We start from the raw sequence: 20117 nt of genomic DNA on the forward strand, positions 1-20117 counted from the left end.
GCTATGGTCACTATTCCCTAAAGGCCCCCACGCATCAAGATTATTAATTAATTAATCATTGCACAATACCAAGTCGAGGATAGCCTGTTCCCTAGTCAGTTCCTTGACATACTGGTCTAAAAAACCATCTCGTACACAGTCCAGGAATTCACCCACAGTATTATTGCTAATTTGGTCTGCCCAGTCTCTGTGTAGATTAAAGTCAACCATGATTGCTGTAGCACCCTTATTACATGCATCTCTAATTTCCTGTTTAATGCCATCCCCTAACTTATCAGCACTGTTTGAAGGCCAATAGACAACTCCCTGCAATGTTTTCCACCCCTTGTTGCTTCTTAGCTCCAGCCAGACTGACTCTACATCTTGATTTTCTGAGCCAATATCCACTCTCATGACTGCACTGATTTCATCCTTAACTAACCTCCTTTTCCTTGTTGCCTGTCCGTCCTAAATATCAAATACCTTTGGATATTCAGTTCCCAGCCTTGGTCACCCTGCAGCCACGTCTCTGTAATCGCAGTCATACCATACCCAATTACATCTATTTGTGTTCTTAATTCATCTTCCTTATTTCAAATGCTCTGTGCATTCAGGTACAGTGCCTTTAGACTTGTCTTTTTTATCATTTTTACACATTGCTCTTTGTACCATGGCCCGATTTGCTGCTAGCCCTTGTTCCCTCTGCCTTTTACTTTTGCTTTCTACTTTTCTGTCTTTCATTCCTATCTTTATTTCCCTCTATTGTGTCTCCCTGCTCAGGTTCCGATCCCCCTGCCAATCTAGTTTAAACCCTCCCCCACAATACTGGCGAAAAGCCCTGCGAGGATATTGGTCCCGGTCCTGCAGCTTGTGCAGGTAATGGGCTTGGAGGAAGAGACAGGTTGACTCTGAGCTCAGCCTTCAGCTGGAACACAAGCAGCTCAGGCTGAGGGCAGGGCCAGGAATGCGGAGTATGTTCTGAGTAAATATTTTGTACTTCCTTGTTCAAATGAACTCCAGATGAGGCTGCTCTCATTTCCAGCTGTCCGAGAAAGCAGCTTTGGCTCACACTGAGGGCTCATTGCGCAGGGTCACACTGTGGTCTCACAGCTTGCCGTGTGGAATCACACCACAGGCTCACTCACCGCGTGGGCTCACTCACCGCGTGGACTCACACACTGTGTGGACTCACACACCGTGTGGACTCACACACCGCGTGGACTCACTCACCGCGTGGACTCACTTACCGCGTGGGCTCACTCACCGCGTGGGCTCACTCACCGCGTGGGCTCACTCACCTCGTGGGCTCACTCATCGCGTGGACTCACACACCGCGTGGGCTCACTCACCGCGTGGGCTCACTCACCGCGTGGGCTCACTCATCGCGTGGACTCACACACCGCGTGGACTCACACACCGCGTGGACTCACACACCGCGTGGACTCACTCATCGCGTGGACTCACACACCGCGTGGACTCACTCATCGCGTGGACTCACTCATCGCGTGGGCTCACTCACCGCGTGGGCTCACTCACCGCGTGGGCTCACTCATCGCGTGGACTCACACACCGCGTGGACTCACACACCGAGTGGACTCACACACCGAGTGGGCTCACTCATCGTGTGGGCTCACTCATCGTGTGGACTCACTCATCGTGTGGACTCACACACCGCGTGGACTCACACACCGCGTGGGCTCACTCACCGCGTGGGCTCACTCATCGCGTGGACTCACACACCATGTGGACTCACACACCGAGTGGGCTCACTCATCGCGTGGACTCACACACCGCGTGGACTCACACACCGAGTGGGCTCACTCATCGTGTGGACTCACACACCGAGTGGGCTCACTCATCGCGTGGACTCACACACCGCGTGGACTCACACACCGAGTGGGCTCACTCATCGTGTGGTCTCACACACCGAGTGGGCTCACTCATCGCGTGGACTCACACACCGCGTGGACTCACACACCGAGTGGGCTCACTCATCGTGTGGACTCACACACCGAGTGGGCTCACTCACCGTGTGGACTCACACACCAAGTGGGCTCACTCATCGCGTGGACTCACACACCGCGTGGACTCACACACCGAGTGGGCTCACTCATCGTGTGGACTCACACACCGAGTGGGCTCACTCACCGTGTGGGCTCACTCACCGCGTGGGCTCACTCACCGCGTGGACTCACACACCGAGTGGGCTCACTCATCGCGTGGACTCACTCACCGCGTGGACTCACACACCGAGTGGGCTCACTCATCGCGTGGACTCACACACCGCTGCCTCACTCATCGCGTGGACTCACACACCGAGTGGGCTCACACCGCTGCCTCACTCACCGCGTGGACTCACTCACCGCGTGGACTCACACACCGAGTGGGCTCACTCACCGCGTGGACTCACACACTGAGTGGGCTCACACCGCTGCCTCACTCACCGTGTGGGCTCACTCACCGCGTGGGCTCACTCACCGCGTGGACTCACTCACCGCGTGGGCTCACTCACCGCGTGGGCTCACACACCGCGTGGGCTCACTCACCGAGTGGACTCACTCACCGCGTGGGCTCACTCACCGCGTGGACTCACACCGCTGCCTCACTCACCGCGTGGACTCACTCACCGCGTGGGCTCACATACCCTGCGGGCCCACACTGCAGGCTCGCCATGCGGGCTAATACCACGGGCTCACTCAAAATTCAAATTTTCGAAACTTGCTGTTTAATTATTCCATGGAATTGGGACTCTGATTAACCTCGGCTAATGATGTACAACGGGCAAGATTGAATTAGCCATATGACAGTCAGCCAATCAGTTATCACCCAATTGACACCATCAACTTAGTGAAAACTAACTCCAGGGAGTGGACACCAAGTGCAACCCCCAGAGAACCTTGGTTTGGGCGGCAGAGTGGAAAACTGGAACAGGAAGGGAGACTAGACCGAACCCTCGTCCCATTTTAATCAACCAAAGGCCTGAAGTGACCAGAGGATGGACAACATCACAACAGATAAGGATGGGAATGGGGATGGGGGAGAGAGCAACCCGCTGGAGCAAAATTCAGGAGGAATCAGTCAGGCAACGGGATTATGATCTGTTCACAGATCAGAGACAAGGTCAAAGTAGCTTTACAGAAGGAATGACATTCAGATGCATGATCTGGAGAATTTCCACAAAGTATTTCCTACCTGACCTCTGAACTCTAACCCTTGCTGGTTTAGTGGAAGAGTTGGTGAAGATAGGAATGAAAGAAAGCCTTTTCATTTTCATAGCTCCTTTCACACCTTCAGGACATTCATTGCATCACAGCCAATGAAATGGTTTTAAAGGATAGTCACCCTTGTAATATAGTCAATTTTCACATAGCAAGATCCCACAAACTACAGTGATATGTTGAGCAGTTAATCTATTTTAGTCATGTCAATTGTGGGAGAATTCTGCTTTTTTCCAATTTACTGCCATGGAATTTTTTATTCTACTTGAGAGAACAGATGTGGCCTTGCTTTAACATCCACAGTGCAGCACTCCCTCACTACTGACCCTCCAACAGTGCGGCGCTCCCTCAATGCTGACCTTCTGTCAGTGCGACGCTCCCTCAGTGCTGACCTTCTGACAGTGCAGCGCTCCTTCGGTACTAACTTTCCAACAGTGCATCAGTCCCTCAATGCTAACCCTCCAACAGTGCAGCACTCCCTCAGCACTGACCCTCCAATAGTGCAGCACTCCCTCAGCACTGACTCTCCAATAGTGCAGCACTCCCTCAGCATTGACCCTCCAACAGTGCAGCACTCCCTCAGCATTGACCCTCCAATAGTGCAGCACTCCCTCAGCACTGACCCTCCAACAGTGCAGCACTCCCTCAGCATTGACCCTCTAACAGTGCAGCACTCCCTCAGCACTGACCCTCCAACAGTGCAGCACTCCCTCAGCATTGACCCTCCAATAGTGCAGCACTCCTTCAGCACTGACCCTCCAATAGTGCAGCACTCCCTCAGTACTGACCCTCTAATAGTGCAGCACTCCCTCAGTACTGACCCTCCAACAGTGCAGCGCTCCTTCAGTACTGATCCTCCAACAGTACTGAAGTGAGGTGAGAGTGACTACCCTTGACATCAAGGCAGCATTTGACTGAGTGTGGCATCAAAGAGCCCTAGCAAAACTAGAGTCAATGAGAATCGGGGGAAACTTCTCTGCTGGTTGGAGTCACATCTAGCACAAAGGAAGATGATTGTGGTTGTTGGAGGTCAGTCATCTCAGTTCTAGCACATCACTGCAGGAGCTCCTCAGGGTAGTGTCCTCGGCCCAACCATATTCAGCTGCTTCATCAATGACCTTCCTTCCACCATAAAGTTAGAAGTGGGGATGTTCGCTGATGATTGCACAATGTTCAGCACCATTCGCACCTCCTCAGATACTGAAGCAGTCCATGTCCAAATGCAGAAAGACCTGGACTATACCCAGGCTTGGGCTGACAAGTAGCAAGTAACATTCGTGCCACACAAGTGCCAGACGATGACCATTTCCAACAAGAGAGAATCTAACCATCGCCCCTTGACATTCAATGGCATTACCATCACTGAATCCCCCACTATCAACATCCTGGGGGCTACCATTGACCAGAAATTGAACTGGACTAGCCATATAAATATTGTGACTACAAGAGAGGGTCAGGGGCTAGGAATTCTGTGTGAATAACTCACCTCCTGACTCCCCAAAGCCTGTCCACCATTTACAAGGCACAAGTCAGGAGTGTGATGGAATACTCTCCATTTGCCTGGTTAAGTGCAGCTCCCACAACACTCAAGAAGCTTGACACCATCCAGGGCAAAGCAGCCCGCTTGATTGACACCACATCCACAAACATTCACTCTCTCCACCACCGATGCACAGTGGCAGCAGTGTGTACCATCTACAAGATGCACAGCAGAAATTCACCAACGCTCCTTATGCAGCACCTTCCAAAGCCACGACCGCTACCACCTAGAAGGGCAAGGGCAGCAGATTCATGGTGTGATGAAAGTGTAATAATTTTCATAATATTTTTTCTGGTTTATTGTGAAGTAGGTTTATGAGGGTAAGCGTACTTGGGTCTGTCTGTGTGATTTAATTACATTCGGGGTGCAAACATGGAATCATCAAAAGAAGCTAGGTATTTGACATGCTAATAAGCAAACATGGATGCTGGTTTAGCATGTAAGGTATGAAGGGAATTTGCCTTTTTAGATAAATGAAGAGATTTGGATTTCAAAGGGATCTTAGTCTGCTTACAATTAGCCAGATAAGCAAGGCTAAGGAATGTGTTTATTTTTCCCCAAAGGTTGCTGACAATATTGGCAACATGAAAGTTTTTACATTATGAGGAAGACACAGTTTCAAATACACATGGAAATGGAATTTACATATTAAAAAGAGAGAAACATATATAAAGGGGAATGAAAGGCTATGTGGAAAAAAGGCCCTCTAAGACCTAACAGGAATGTGTGAAATAACCTTAATGGAGCATGCAGCCATGTATGCATGAGTCTGCTATGTAACAAAGCTGAATTTGGGAAAAAGCCATTTGCAATTCCACTGTCAAGTGGGCATTGTGTTAACTTGCTGGTTCTGCTTTAAATCGAAAGTCTATTTTCGACCGTTGCCTTAAAGGGCGTATAACTGGGGGTCAGGTTAATCGGGAATATGAGGAGTTATTATAGTGGTAAGTAATTTGTGGTCTTATGTATGTGCTTGAAATGTTTTATATTTTGTTACTAAATATTTTAATTTAATTTTTTAAATCTCTAAAAGTGTTGGTGTTCTGAATTCAATGAATGCACCTTCTCATAATCAATCCAAATTGCGCTGTGATAGCGTGGCCAAGTTTCCCTTGTGGATTCAGTCCACCTGGCACACATCATCTGCCATGTCATAACAATGGGATCACCACCACCTGGAAGTTCCCCTCCAAGCCACTCACCGTTCTGACTTAGAAATATATCACTGTTCCTTCACTGCCACTGGGTCAAAATCCTGGAACCACCTCCCTAACAGCACTGTGGGTATATCTACACTACAGGGGCTACAGCAGTTCAATGAGGCAGCTCACCACCACCTTCTCAAGGGCAGTTAGGGATGGCCAGCAGTGCCCACATCCCATAAATGAATAAAATAAAAGTACTGACCCTCCGACAACATGGCGCTCCCTCAGTACAGACCCTGCAACAGTGCAGCACTCCTTCAGTACTGATCCTCCAACAGTGCAGCACTCCCTCGGTATTGACCCTCCGACAGCGTGACGCTCCTGCAGTACTGACCCTCCTACAGCGTGGCACCCCCTCAGCAGTGACACTCCAACAGTGCAGCACTCCCTCGGTATTGACCCTCCGACAGTGTGACTCTCCTACAGTGTGGCACCCCCTCAGCAGTGACACTCCGACAGTGCAGCACTCCCTCAGTACAGCACTGGAGTGTCAGCCTGGAGTGGCACTTGAACCTACAGTTCCTGACTCAGTGGAGATAGAGAGTGAGTAGGTGATGGGCAGGAGAACGAGGAGGGAAGGAAAAAGTTCTGCTGCTTAGACCATTAATGTGCTGCATACAAGCAAAATGAAATAGTGGCCTAAAAACAGCCGAGGCTTTTTACAGGATCGCCTGCAGGGTCTGTGTAAGAGTATTAGGTGCCAGAGCTGAACCTTCACCCCCACCCCACCCTGGTGCCCTGTGACCTGTTTACTTACTTATCAGGGATAAGAGTGGCTGAAGACACAAGGTCTGAAAATTGTGGTTTAAACACAGCTTATGTGAATAATGCCTTTAGTTTTACCTTAGTCTCTCTCGTAAACCAAGTTTCCTACCGATATTAACAGAGCAGAGAAGAAGCTGACATCCAAATATTAATGTGAATAATGACCAAAGTCACTGATAATTTATTCAATAATTGATAGTTCAAAGTGATAGTTCAAATGAGGTACAATGTGGGTGCTCCAGGACCAAATACCTGGTGGCCCTCTACACTGGGACAAGTGCTGCACCCTGGCCGCTGACTGTGAGAGAGAGAGAGAGCAGGAGAGCTGATACCAGGCACTACTGGAGCTGCACAACAGGGGTAATATTGCCCAGGAGCAGGGTGACTGGCAGTGGGACAGCAAAAGTTCTCTCTTTAGCCCCATGTGGCCTGGCAGCAGGAGAGGACAAAGTGCCCTGGGTCCAGCTCGAGTTGTGATTGGAGGAGCAGTGAGTGTGAGAGAGATGGAGCTGCTCTTCCAATCACTCACTGCATCTCTCCCATGTTTTACTGTTCCAGCTCCTCAAATCACGGATTCCCTCACTCCCATTGTTGCTGCTGCTCCAGATACAGAATCTTGGATTAGAGGAAGAGCAGTGAAAGCAGGAGAGGGGGGATCTGAATATCAGTACGAAGCTTGGTTTTGTCACTGAAACTGACAGGTTGGAAAGGAAGGTGCCAAACGGCAAATTTCTGGAACGCCAATGTCGGAAATCTGAGGAAATTTCTCATCCCTGACTTGTGTACGTTTCATGAATAGTTCATTCAGTTTTTTTGCTGCTCGCCTCCCTCCCCCGACCTAGTTTAGCCAGGCGACTGCATCAGCTCTGCTCACCTGACCTCACCAGGCCCAAGAATCTCAGGAGCCTGAAGGCTCTTGTCATTCACATCACGACCCTCAACAATTAGCAGAAGCAAAACACATCGTTATGAAATAGTCCCAGGGCCTGCTGTCTTAATATTTTCCCGATTGAGAGTTTCCACGCTTGACAATGCTGTGACCTGGGAACTGTGGGGGATTTAAGTCCTTGGTATTTGAAAAGACCCTACCACCAATTACCACACCATCCCCCCCCACCCCAACCCCCACTCCAACCCATCCCAACCTCCCCCTCTTGGCCCAGTGGAGGCTTCACAGAGTACCGTTCACTGTGACAATAAAGTAAACTTGATAGAGGCCACACAAAGGGGAGCAGATTGAGACAAATGATCCTTTCTATTCAGTGATGTGTTGGAATGTGACTGAATGAATGACTGAGCAGTGAGCTCAATTTCAGGCAGCAGAGATTGGGCCTGGGGCCCTGCTGTCACGTGACTAACCGGGACTGAGGGGATTTAAAGGAACAGTTGCCAAGACACCAGGACTGACCTGATATCTCCAGGAATTGAAGTTCACGTGCAACTGATGGCGTGAGAAAGGTGCTCTCTCCTGTCAGACAAGCTCTTTGCGCAAATGCTCAGTAACTTGGGGCAAATATTTATCCCTCAGACAACACCCAGGAAGAAATCTGGCCATTTATGTCATTGCTGTCTGTGGGGGCTTGTTGTGTGCAAATTGGCTGCCATGTTTCCTACATTACAAAAGTGACTATACTTCAAAAGTAAATCTTCTTTATTCATTCATGGGATGTGGGCACGATGGAAGGTTTCCTCAGTGTGAATACAGGACATTGTCCCCACAGGGCTGTGTTGTGGTCATGCCTACCGATAGTGTCACGATCAGATTCATCTGTGGCAGGCAGGTTGGTGAGGATGAGGTTAAGTATGTTTTTCCCTCTTGTTGGTTCCCTCACCACCTAGTGCAGACCCAGTCTAGCAGTTATGTCCTTTAGGACTCAGCCAGCTTGGACTGCAGTGGTGCTACTGAGCCACTCTTGGTGATGGACATTGAGATCCCCCACTGAGAGTACATTCTGTGCCCTTGCCACCCTCAGTGCCTCTTCCATATTGTATTCAACATGGAAGGACATTGATTCATCAGCTGAGGCGGGGGTGGGGAGGAGTAAGTGATAACCAACAGGGGGTTTCCTTGCCCATGTTTGACCTGATGCCATGAGGCTTCATGGGGTCCAGAGTCAATATTGAGGACACCCAGGGAAATGCCCTCCCGAATATATACCACTGTGCCGCCACCTCTGCTGGGTCTGTCCTGCCAGTGGGACAGGACATACCCAGGGATGGTGATGGTGATGGTGGTGTCTGGGACATTATCTGTAAGGTATGATTCAATGAGGATGACTATGTCAGGCTGTTGCTTGACTAGTCTGTGAGACAGCTCTCCCAATTTCGGCACTAGCCCCCAGATGTTAGTAAGGAGGATTTTGCAGGGTCAATAAGGCTGAGTTTGCCATTGTTGTTTCTGGTACCTAGGTCGATACCGAGTGGTCTGTCTGGCTTCATTTCTTTTAGACATCATAGCAGTTTGATACAACTGAGTGGCTTGCTTGGCCAGTTCAGAGGGCATTTAAGAGTCAACCACATTGCTGTGGGTCTGGAATCACATGTAGGCCAGACCAGGTAAGTGTGGCAGATTTCCTTCCCTAAAGGACATTAGTGCTCCATTGGTTGTAAAGTTCTTTGGGATGTCCTGGGCTCATAAAAGGCATGACAGAAATACAAATCTTCCTTCTTTCATCTGGTGATGGGGGAGAGACAGCAAAGCACAAAAAGGATGAGTCCATTAAACCTCTTCAAATCCACTGTTTCTGCAAATTGCCATAATTACACTGAACCCCGACCTCTGAACTCACTCAGCAGAATGAGGGAGTCTATTCTAAGATGCATCTGTTGTCTCAGTGAGGTGAGGCTTCATTGAGGACATCATTATACAGTTTCTTCACTGTCACTGGATCAAAATCCTGGAACTCCCTTCCTAACAGCACTGTAGGTGTACCTACACCATGTGGACTGCAGCAGTTCAAGAAGGCAGATCACCACCACCTTGTCAAGAGTGCTAATTTTTTATATTCATTCAAGGGATGTGGGCAATAAATGCTGACTTTGCCAGTGATGCCCACATCCCATGAATGAATTAAAAAAAGAACAAAATCTGGAGTGCAGGGTTTATTCAGAATTGCAGGTTCTGGCTCATGCTGTCTATTCTTTGCCTTGTATTTAAGCCTTATTTTTAGTAATGTCTATGTTTGGACCAAATTCAGTGCACACCCTGGGAGAGTAAGTATGAAACATAATGATGAGGGCTAGGGGTGGTGAGGGACTGAAAATCATGCGTGAAGAGTCAGTCAGAGAAGAAAGAGAAGTGAAATTGCAGAGTGGAGATTTCATTCCATTTGACCCGACTACTTGGCTTCATTCCATTGACTGGTCTCTATTCCAACAGTCAGCCAACCTTATAACTTATACCCTTCATAAACTTAAACTCATCCAAAGTGTCGTAACTCATGCCAGATCCTGTTCATGCATCGCTCCCTATGTTCACTAACTTACCTTGGCTCCTAGTCCAGTAACGCCTTGATTTTAAAATCCTTTTTCAGAAATCTTGCACCTCCATATCTCTGGTACCTCATCCAACCCTACAACCATCAGCTATCAGCACTCTTCCAATTCTAGCCTCTTGCGCATCCCCAATTTTAATCGCTCTGCACAAAGGCAATCATGTTTTCAGTTGCTAAGACCCTAAACCCTGGAATTCCCTCCCTAAACCTCTCTAGCCATTTTAAAATGCTCCTTGATGCCTCTTTGACCAAGCTTTTAGTCACCTTCCCAATTTCTCTTCATGCAGCTCAGTCAGATTTTGTTTGCTAACACTTCTGTAAAACACCTCGGGATGTTTTATGACATTAAAAGTGCAATATAAATACAAGCTCATCCTGTTGAATAGTCTTTCAATACTCCTAACTCTAACAACATTTTGAGATACAGTACACAAGCAATTGGAGACATGATGTGTGGTGAATGGAGCGTGCTTGGGAAGAATAGGTAAGTTTAGACCTGTGATTCCCAAAGCTCTCTACAAATGGAGGTTTTCCACACCTCATTTGTATTGTAGACAAACTGACAGAGATTAATTCCATTATATTGTATCATGTGATGATCAGGACATACCCTCCTGGTCAGAAGGCGACTGAGATGAACCTTGGTCTATGTTGGTGTAATGTCACTGATTAATATCACCCCTTCCTGGGGTACATTTCACAACATTCTAACCTTGGATTGAGAGGGTTGAGGGAGAGATCACCGCTGCCTTGTCCTCGGGAGGTACTGGGACCCCATCCTGTAGCCACACCAGCTCCTTGAGTTCTGGTGATCCCACTGCAGCACAGCTGAGGTTAAAGGGTGTGTCCCGGTGCACACTAATATCCCGTGGCTCCTCGGTGAAGTGGGGCAACCCTGAGGGGTCAGAGGAGAAAAAAAAATGCTTGTCAAAACATCAGGAAACCATTTGTTAATCAACATCAAGACAGTGCATGTCATTGCAACAACATCGGCATAACACTCTCAACACAGCCAATATCCCATACTTCACAGGAGCATTATCGGATAAAATTTCACACTGAGCTACATAAGGAGCAACTAAGACAGGTGACCAAAAGCTTGGTCAAAATGGCTTAAAAAGGAGAGGCAAAGAGAAAGAGACACAGAGAGATTTAGGAAAGGAAGTCCAGAGTTTAGGGCCTAGGCAACTGAAGACACAGCCAACAATAGTGGAGTGAAGGAAATCGAAGATGAGCTAGAGGCCAAAGTTGGAGGAGCACAGAGATATTGGAGGCATGAGGGTGGTTGTGTTATGTGGCTGGAGAGGAGCACACAAAGAGAGGAAGGGGTGAGGCCATAGAGAGATTCTAACACTGTCCAGGCTGAAGGTGGCAGAAGCATGTTTTGAAATTTCAGCTCCAGTGCAGATGCTGATATTCGCAGTCTCAGTTATTTGTGTCTCGAAACTCAGCTGAGGGTTGAGGAAGAATCCAAAGATTGGACACCATCAACTGGGCCTTGAACTGTCACCCAAGATCAAGGATGGAATCAGGAACCAGGCGGCAGAGTTTCTCTGGGGAGGGGAGTGTGGGGGTGGGGGCACAACCAAATCTTAGCTGCACTGAACTGTGGAACAGTGAGAAAGAAAAAGAGAGAAGAAATGTGACCTGAAATACTCTGCACCCGGCACCCAGCATCCCCAAGACCCCCACTCCCCCATAGTCGCACTCCGCACACACACCACTTCTCCTACACACACATCGACACAACACCCTCCACACACACACCGACACAACCCCCACCACACACACACCAACACAAGCCCCTCCACACACACACCTACACAACCCCCACCACACACACACCAACACAACCCCCACCACACACACACCAACACAACCCCCCACCACACACACACCAACACAACCCCCTCCACACACACACCAACACAACCCCCTCCACACACACACCGACACAACCCCCACCACACACACACCGACACAACCCCCTCCACACACGCACCGACACAACCCCCACCACACACACACCGACACAACCCCCTCCACACACACACCGACACAACCCCCCACCACACACACACCGACACAACCCCCCACCACACACACACCGACACAACCCCCACCACACACACACCGACACAACCCCCTCCACACACACACCGACACAACCCCCCACCACACACACACCGACACAACCCCCCACCACACACACACCGACACAACCCCCACCACACACACACCGACACAACCCCCTCCACACACACACCGACACAACCCCCACCACACACACACCTACACAACCCCCCACCACACACACACCGACACAACCCCCACCACACACACACCGACACAACCCCCACCACACACACACCGACACAACCCCCCACCACACACACACCCACACAACCCCCACCACACACACACCCACACAACCCCCCACCACACACACACACCAACACAAAGACCTAACTCACTGCACAGATTTGACACTCCCAACACCAGCCCAGCATTTAAAGGGTGAATGACTCACCTTCAAATTCCAGCTGAGCTTCTTTGGAGATGATTTCTTTCCCTGTGACTGTAACAACACATCGGTAACTCCCAGCATCCGAGTGCTGTGTAGAAGGAATACTGCAAACAAAGACAGGACATTCAGGTTTGAAGTAGAGAGGAATTTCTTCTCTCAGAGGGTAGTGAATCTGTGGAATTCTTTACTGCAGGGGGCTGTAGAGGTTGGGCCATTAAATACATTCAAGGCTGAGATAGACAGATTTTTAATCAGTAAGGGAATCAGAGGTTATGGGGAAAAGGCAGGAAAGTGGAGTTGAGGATTATCAGATCAGCCACTTTATGGTCTTATGGTAAAGGAAACAAGTGTGAGACCCTGGATATCAGGTGTTAGTCATGGCTCAATGGGCAGCACTGTTACCGCTTGAGTCAGAAGGTTGTGGATTCAAACCTAGGTTTGAATCTAGGTTGACACTCAGTATGACCATTGTCTATTTCTGCTGCTGAAACCCTCATCCATATCTTTGTTAACTCCCAACTTAACTACTCCAATACTCATCTGGCCATCTTTCTCCCTCTTATAAACTCCAGCTCCTCCAATGCCTAGACCCCAGCCTGGACCATGTTCCACCCAGCCCACATGCCTGTCCTTGCTGACCCGCATTGGCTACCAGTCCCTACTGAATATAAAATGCACATATTTAAATCCCTCTATGGTCCCATCCCTCCCTAAATCTGCATCATTCTCCAGCCTCACATCCTGCTGCCAACCCCCTGAACTCTTAATTCTCCTAAAGCTGCCTTTTGTGCAGCCCCCGGCCCCATCTTTCACTTCGCCATTGGCGGCTGTGCCTTCAGCCATTGCAGCCCCTCATTTTGGAACTCTCTCCATAACCCCCTCCCACCTCCCTCTCCATCTTCAAGGTGCTCCTTAAAACCCATCTCCTCCATTCAGTTTTTGGTCATCTTCAAATATTTCAATCGCTGGTTTGCAGTGCATTTGTTTTTGATTTTCCATTTGTGAAATACCTGGAGGTATTTTTCTATGTTAAAGGTGCTATATAAATGCAAGTTAGTTTGTGTTGTTATTCTTGAGGGTGCACACTTTGACCATTTGCGATGCCCAAAATGTGACCCCCAAGAGGTACAGATGCATCCACAATGCTAGATTAGCCCAGCTACGGGACGTTATGGTGAGCCGCTGTTAACTTCAGATGGTTAACGTGCTACACAGTTCTGTCTATACTCACTGGCTGCATTTACCTTAGTTCACTGACGGCCAGCCATTCATCGTCACTCACAGGCACCAGAACTTGGTTGACGTCTGCCCTGTACAGGATCCCATCTTGCTGCCAGTTTATTTCTGGGAGTTCACCCATCACCTGAATTGAGCAGCGTAACTTCACTGCCTTCCCCTGGGAGTATGTGATGCTCTCCGGATCCTGCAGGAAATGCACATCTGGGAAGGGAAAGACAAACAAGAGTCGTTTTGTTACTCATTTTCAAGATATGGCTATTGCTGTCATTTACTGCCCATCCTTGGCTGCCCTGGAGAAGGTGGTGTTGGGCTGCCTCCTTAAAACACTGCAGTCCCTGGGCTGAAGGTGCTTAGGGGAAGGAATTCCAAGATTGAGTCCCAGTGATGATAAAGGAATGCCAATGTGCATTTTTTTTCTTTATTCTTTCTTGGGATATGGTGATCACTGGCAAGGCTTCTGGTGCCCATCCCTAATTGTCCTTGAACTGAGTGGCTTGCTTGGCCATTGCAGAGAGCAGTTAAGAGTCAACCACATTGCTGTGGGTCTGGAGTCACATGTAGGCCAGACCAGGTAAGGATGGCAGATTTCCTTCCCTAAAGGTCATTAGTGAACCAAATAGGTTTTTACAACAATCATTGATAGTTTCATGGTCACCATTACTGAGACTAGCTTTCAATTCCAGGGTATTTTTTATTAATTGATTTTAAATTGTACCAGCTACCGTGGTGGGATTTGAACTCATATCCCAAGGGCATTAGCCTGGGTCTCTGGATTACTGACATTACCATAATGCCATCATTTCCCTCAATGTTGGCATGGCATGTGCCCCGAGATGGTTCTGTACCCATATGCAGGTGGTTAGGATCTGCAATGCACTGAGTGTGCTGGAGGCAGATTTAATTGTGCTTTTCCAAAGAGAATTGGATAATTATAAGAAGAGCAAAGAATTGAACGGCTACTGGGAAAAGATGAGGGGCTGGGAGTAGCTGAAATGCTTTTGCATAGGACCGGCACCGACACAATAGGCCGAATGGCCTTCTACACTGCAACCATTCTATAATTTTATCTGCCTGCTGCCCTTGGCTTTTTAGGTGGTGGAATTTGTGAGTTTGGAAGGTGTTGTTGAAATAGCCTTGGTGAGTTGAATCTAGTAAACTCCTCAGAAAATTCAACTAGATTAACGTACCCTTCTCAAACCCATGCTCGGGGAGAAATGTCCCAGGTTTGCACTAAGTGTGGTAGCGGGCGGGAAAAATGACCTTTTACCATTGGCCACAATGGCGGGTTTTCGTGCTGTATTGTCCCACCTCATTAATCATGTATTCCCGGGAAATATGCCATTTTGCTGGCAGGTAGCCTCCGATTCGCCCGCCACGCCATCATTTCACGCTTCCTCACATTGGGCACCATATTTAAAGTGCAGCCGCGCGCACACCTCTTAGTGCTTCCAGCCCAGAACTGCTGCACAGAAGACATAGCCCCGAAAGGCAAGAAGACTGCAGCCCCCCAATTCAGTGATGTATCCCTGGGAGGCCTTCTAGGCAATGCTGGAGCCCGCCGCGATGTCCTGTACCCCCACTCTGGCCGCAGGTGATCCATCAGTGTCATCACTCCGGCTTGGGAGATGGTGGCAGAGGTGGTCAGTGCCAGTGCTGCACAGAAGAGGTTTGCCATCCAGTGCAGAAAGAGGATGAATGATTTCATCTGTGCTGCCAGGGTAAAGCAACTATCTCATCACTCTAAACTCACACACTCACAAGCTTCGGACACATTCACTGGCATCTCACTCACTGCCAGTTCAAGGGATATCACCACTCATTCTCTCACACACACCCTCACATCTCCATCTGGCCTCATCTCCTCTGGAGACTGCCTTCTCAGCCCTTACCCTCTTGAGGTCACATGCACAGATCAACATGTGTTCCCACATATCCTGAGAAACCTCCTTTCCCCGTGTTATGACATGGCAGGTGATGTGTGCCAGGTGGACCAAATCCACAAGGGAAACTTGGCCATGTTATCACAACAGTTTTGCAATTTGTATTTACTATGAGGGGATTTGCACACTGAATTCAGAAATAAAAAGTCCACTAACACTTTTAGAGATTTTAAAAACTAAATTAAAACAGTTACTAACAAAAGAAAAGATTTAAAGCACATACATATGACAACGGTTACCCATTACTGTAACAAAACCCAAAATTCCAAATAAACCTGACTCCCAAACACAACCCCCCCCCCTCCCCCTTTAAGGCAACAGTCCAAAATAGATTTTAAATTTAAATAGCAAGCCAGCAAGTTTACCGCAGCACCCATTTGACAGTGGAATTCCAAAGGCTTTCCTTCACCTTTAGCTGCTGGACACAGCAGGCTTCTGATAATGTGACTGGAGACGTCCCCGAGGCTGTTTTACATGATCGTCTTAGGTCTTACATGGCCCCACAACATAGCCTTCCATTTTCTTTATATATGTATCTCTCTCTTTAATCTGTAAATTCAATTGTCCTATATGTCTTTGGAAATTTACTTTTCCCATAATATAAAAATCTTTCAGGTTGCCAATATGGTCAGTACCTTTGAGAAAAATAAACAGATTGCTTGGCCTTGTTTATCTTGTTGAATGTAAATATCCTATCATCCTTTTGAAACCTAAACAACCCCTTCACATATCTAAAAACGCAAACTTCCTTCACACCCTACATGCTGCCCTCATCCATGTTTGCTCATTCACATTTCAAATGGCTTTTACCCCTAACTTCTTTTGATAATTTCAAGCTTGCAGTCTATCTGACTCCAATTCAATTATATCACACACAGAACTACCTACACTCACATCCATAAATCTACCTTACAATGAACCATAATAATATAATGAAAAAATGTTAGTTTCATGACACCAGTACCGCTCTCGCCCCCCAGCCTCTTCCCTTGCCTGAGGCCACTTCTCCCCCTTCCCCAAGCAAGCCCTATCCCTGCAGCTTTACGGCTGGTCTCACAACTGGAGAGCTGCTTGTGAGCCCTCCTAAATGTGATGTGGTGCTGCCTCCGAGCCTGGTGCTGATGTCTGTGAGTGCTGCATGGAGCAGGTAGGCAAACAAGCCTCAAAGCCCTGACAGAAGTGCAGCTTGCCAGGTGCAGGTCGATTATGTTCAGTTGTGAAACACGTTGGCGTGCAATTATACCCGAATGATCCAGTGTGGGCCGATGATTCCAGCGAGCAGGCCTTACAACGATACATAGAAACATACATAGAAACTAGGAGCAGTATAGGCCATTCGGCCCTTCGAGCCTGCTCCGCCATTCATTATGATCATGGCTGATCATCCAACTCAATAGCCTGCTCCTGCTCTCTCCCCATACCCTTTGATCCCTTTCGCCCCAAGAGCTATATCTAACTCCTTCTTGAAAACATACAATGTTTTGGCCTCAACTACTTTCTGTAGTAGCGAAATCCACAGGCTCACCACTCTCTGGGTGAAGAAATTTCTCCTCATCTCAGTCCTAAATGGTCTACCCCATATTCTCAGTCTATGACTCCTGGTTCTGGACTCCCCCACCATCGGTCACTGATGTATTGATGAAGACGTATTGAAATGAAGTTCCCAACATGCGGTGTTGGGAAACACGGCCGACCATTGATGGGGAGAGCAGACAATTGCAACTGGTTTCACGATGGTGTGAAACTGATTTTTGGCCTTCCCGCCATATTGTCCGCTCATGTCCACCGTGACATCCGGCACAAAGGGGATGGGGAAATTCCACCCTCAGTCTCTGTTATCACTCCTACTTGTCCAAGCACTCAGTCCCTCTGTCTCTGTCACTAGACTATCAGGTCTGTAATTATCTAGTTTCTCTTTGCCTCCCTACTTAAATAATAGTGATTGTTTCAGTTTTCCAATCTAACAACACAATTCTTGAATGAAAGGAGCTTGGAATATTATGACTGATGCATCTGCAATTTCCTCTTTTTTCCACTGCTGTCCTTGTGTTAGCAAAATTGCTATTCCTTTCCCTTTCCTTTCCCACTTTCCCAATTCTTTCCAAAGATCATATAGGCTGGAATATTTAGCTCCCAATCATGCTCAGCTAAATCTCTGAAATGGCTGAAATTGAACTTCTAACCCACTTGTTAAATTTCTTCTGTGAAGTGCAATCATGGATTGAGTTTTTCTTTGGGTAATGGTTCCCGCCCTGTCCCTGTGGGTGCTTTTGTCCTGATGGTGTTTTGTTCAACATGTTCCATTGCAAATGCCCTGCCAATTTAAAATACTCTCAGCTTTCATTACTCCGCCCACATTTATAATATTTTATTAATTACTCGCTATAATTTTTCCACACCAGAATCTGCTGTATTTCCATTAATCTTTATCATGTTTTGTATTTAAACCTTTGCTCTCACTCCCTCGACCTGTTATTTCTACCTGTCCAGTCCCTCCACTTTCTTAGTTTAAAATCCTTTCTGCAGCCCTATTTATCCTTTCAGCTCGGAGCTTCATCCCAATTTAGGTGCCTCATTGGTGAATACATCATATTTACTTTGGTCAGTTAGTATCAGCAGCTGGAGATTTATCAATCAAAATGTCGATTGAATATTCTACATGAGGCAAAGGCTTTCCCCAGTAATCACCCAATCACTCCACAAAAGGACGGACATTTCAGATTCTCCAGTTACAATCCTGTCTCCCAGGATCTTCCATGTTGGACTTTATAAACAAATGGTTGACATTTTGAGATAACCTCCAGGATTCTTTAGATTAGGATCCAACAAACAGGAGATGTGCTCCCCTGATAATCCAGTGGGTTATCCATCTAGGGGTTGAGGCAGACAGCCTGAGCCTCTCACAAAAAAAGGACTCACATATTATCAACACCCCCACCCTCCAACCTTCATGTCCAAAAGGTCAATTTCCACATGCCATCACTGCTGTTTTGTGGGCAATCAGCAAGGAATACTAGAACAGAAAGTGAGATAAATGATGATTAATCTGATCCTGCTCGTGTTGGTGAGGTTTTAACATCACCCATCCTCTTCTTGGAAACAAAGGTGCCTCAGGATTTTTGACATTGAGCTCAGCAGGTGGACAGGGCCTTGATCACTATTTGCACCCTGACAGTGCAGCACCCTCTCAGTATTACACAGCTCAAGTCCGGATTAGATGCTCAAGTTTCTGGGATTGGACTGGAATTCACAAGCTTCGGACTTGGAATATCATGTTGTGCTCTGCTGCATTCATGAGCCTTGGTAGTGAATGCTGTTGTGAACCATTCAACCACAGGAGGAATCATATCAATCTCAGTTGCATTTTCATTTGATATCGCCACACATGCATGTTCTTTGGGGAGGCTTTGTCTGTTGATGGTGACTAGTATCAGAGGTCCTTAGCTTCTGTATTAAATCAGGTTGACATCATCAGCTGCATTTATGATGTTGTCATTATTGTTCAGAACCAACAAAAGTGCATTGGTCAGATTGACGAAGGCCGAGGCCTGTGACAACCCAGAGCTGGATCTGCACTTTGGCCTTAGCCAATCCAACAGGTCTATTTCAGCTTTGCTAAGCACATGGTATTAACACAATACAACCACAACTTTTTACCAGCATACAACATTTTGGTGAAAGATTCCCTCTGCGTGACCTCCCAACAGGTTTCTGACAGTCAAACATGCGATTTTAAAAAAATTGTTTGTTTGCTGAGCTGAGCACTCAAGCTGAGCTCCGTCACGCTAAGACTTTCAAACAAGCGGGGACGTCTGGATGAGACAAATGTGTCTCTACATCCAGCAGAACAAGTCCGCACTGGCACAGCAGAGCTCGAGTAGCTGTAGCATGAGGCCACAGCTTAGCAAGATAAACCAACAGGCAGAACGCTACAAGTAACAAGTGCAACAAAAGAGACAGCTGTGTGAGAAGACGCTGGCAGGGAACTGCAGCACCGGTACTTTCCAGTTTGTCAACAACTAATGACGGGAAGATTGAAAGCATAGCGTCTAGATGTATCTAGATGGAGAAACCTCAAAACAGCCTGCTCCTATTACAGCATTTACACTGGGGTTTTTCTGAGAAATTAGTCTCCTTGCAAACTGCAGCTGATGCTGGAAACTTGTGGCAGTCAATCCAGAGTTTTTATTGTAATCGTGAGGGTGTGACA

At 47.7% G+C, this 20117-nt stretch overlaps 1 protein-coding gene across 2 annotated transcripts in view; it reads right to left on the reverse strand.

Annotated features, from left to right (window-relative positions):
• Positions 1-20117, reverse strand: part of axl (AXL receptor tyrosine kinase) — a 205380-nt gene that overhangs the window by 160447 nt on the left and 24816 nt on the right. For both annotated transcript variants that reach the window (XM_078533351.1, XM_078533350.1), the window contains exons 2-4: positions 13973-14168; positions 12732-12832; positions 10914-11096 (exon numbers count right to left, since the gene is read on the reverse strand). In XM_078533351.1, coding sequence (XP_078389477.1) covers positions 10914-11096; positions 12732-12832; positions 13973-14168 — 480 coding nt within the window. The remainder of the gene's footprint in view (positions 1-10913; positions 11097-12731; positions 12833-13972; positions 14169-20117) is intronic.

This window comes from Cetorhinus maximus, chromosome 32 (genome assembly GCF_964194155.1).
Source record: "Cetorhinus maximus chromosome 32, sCetMax3.hap1.1, whole genome shotgun sequence".
Lineage (NCBI taxonomy): Eukaryota > Metazoa > Chordata > Chondrichthyes > Lamniformes > Cetorhinidae > Cetorhinus > Cetorhinus maximus.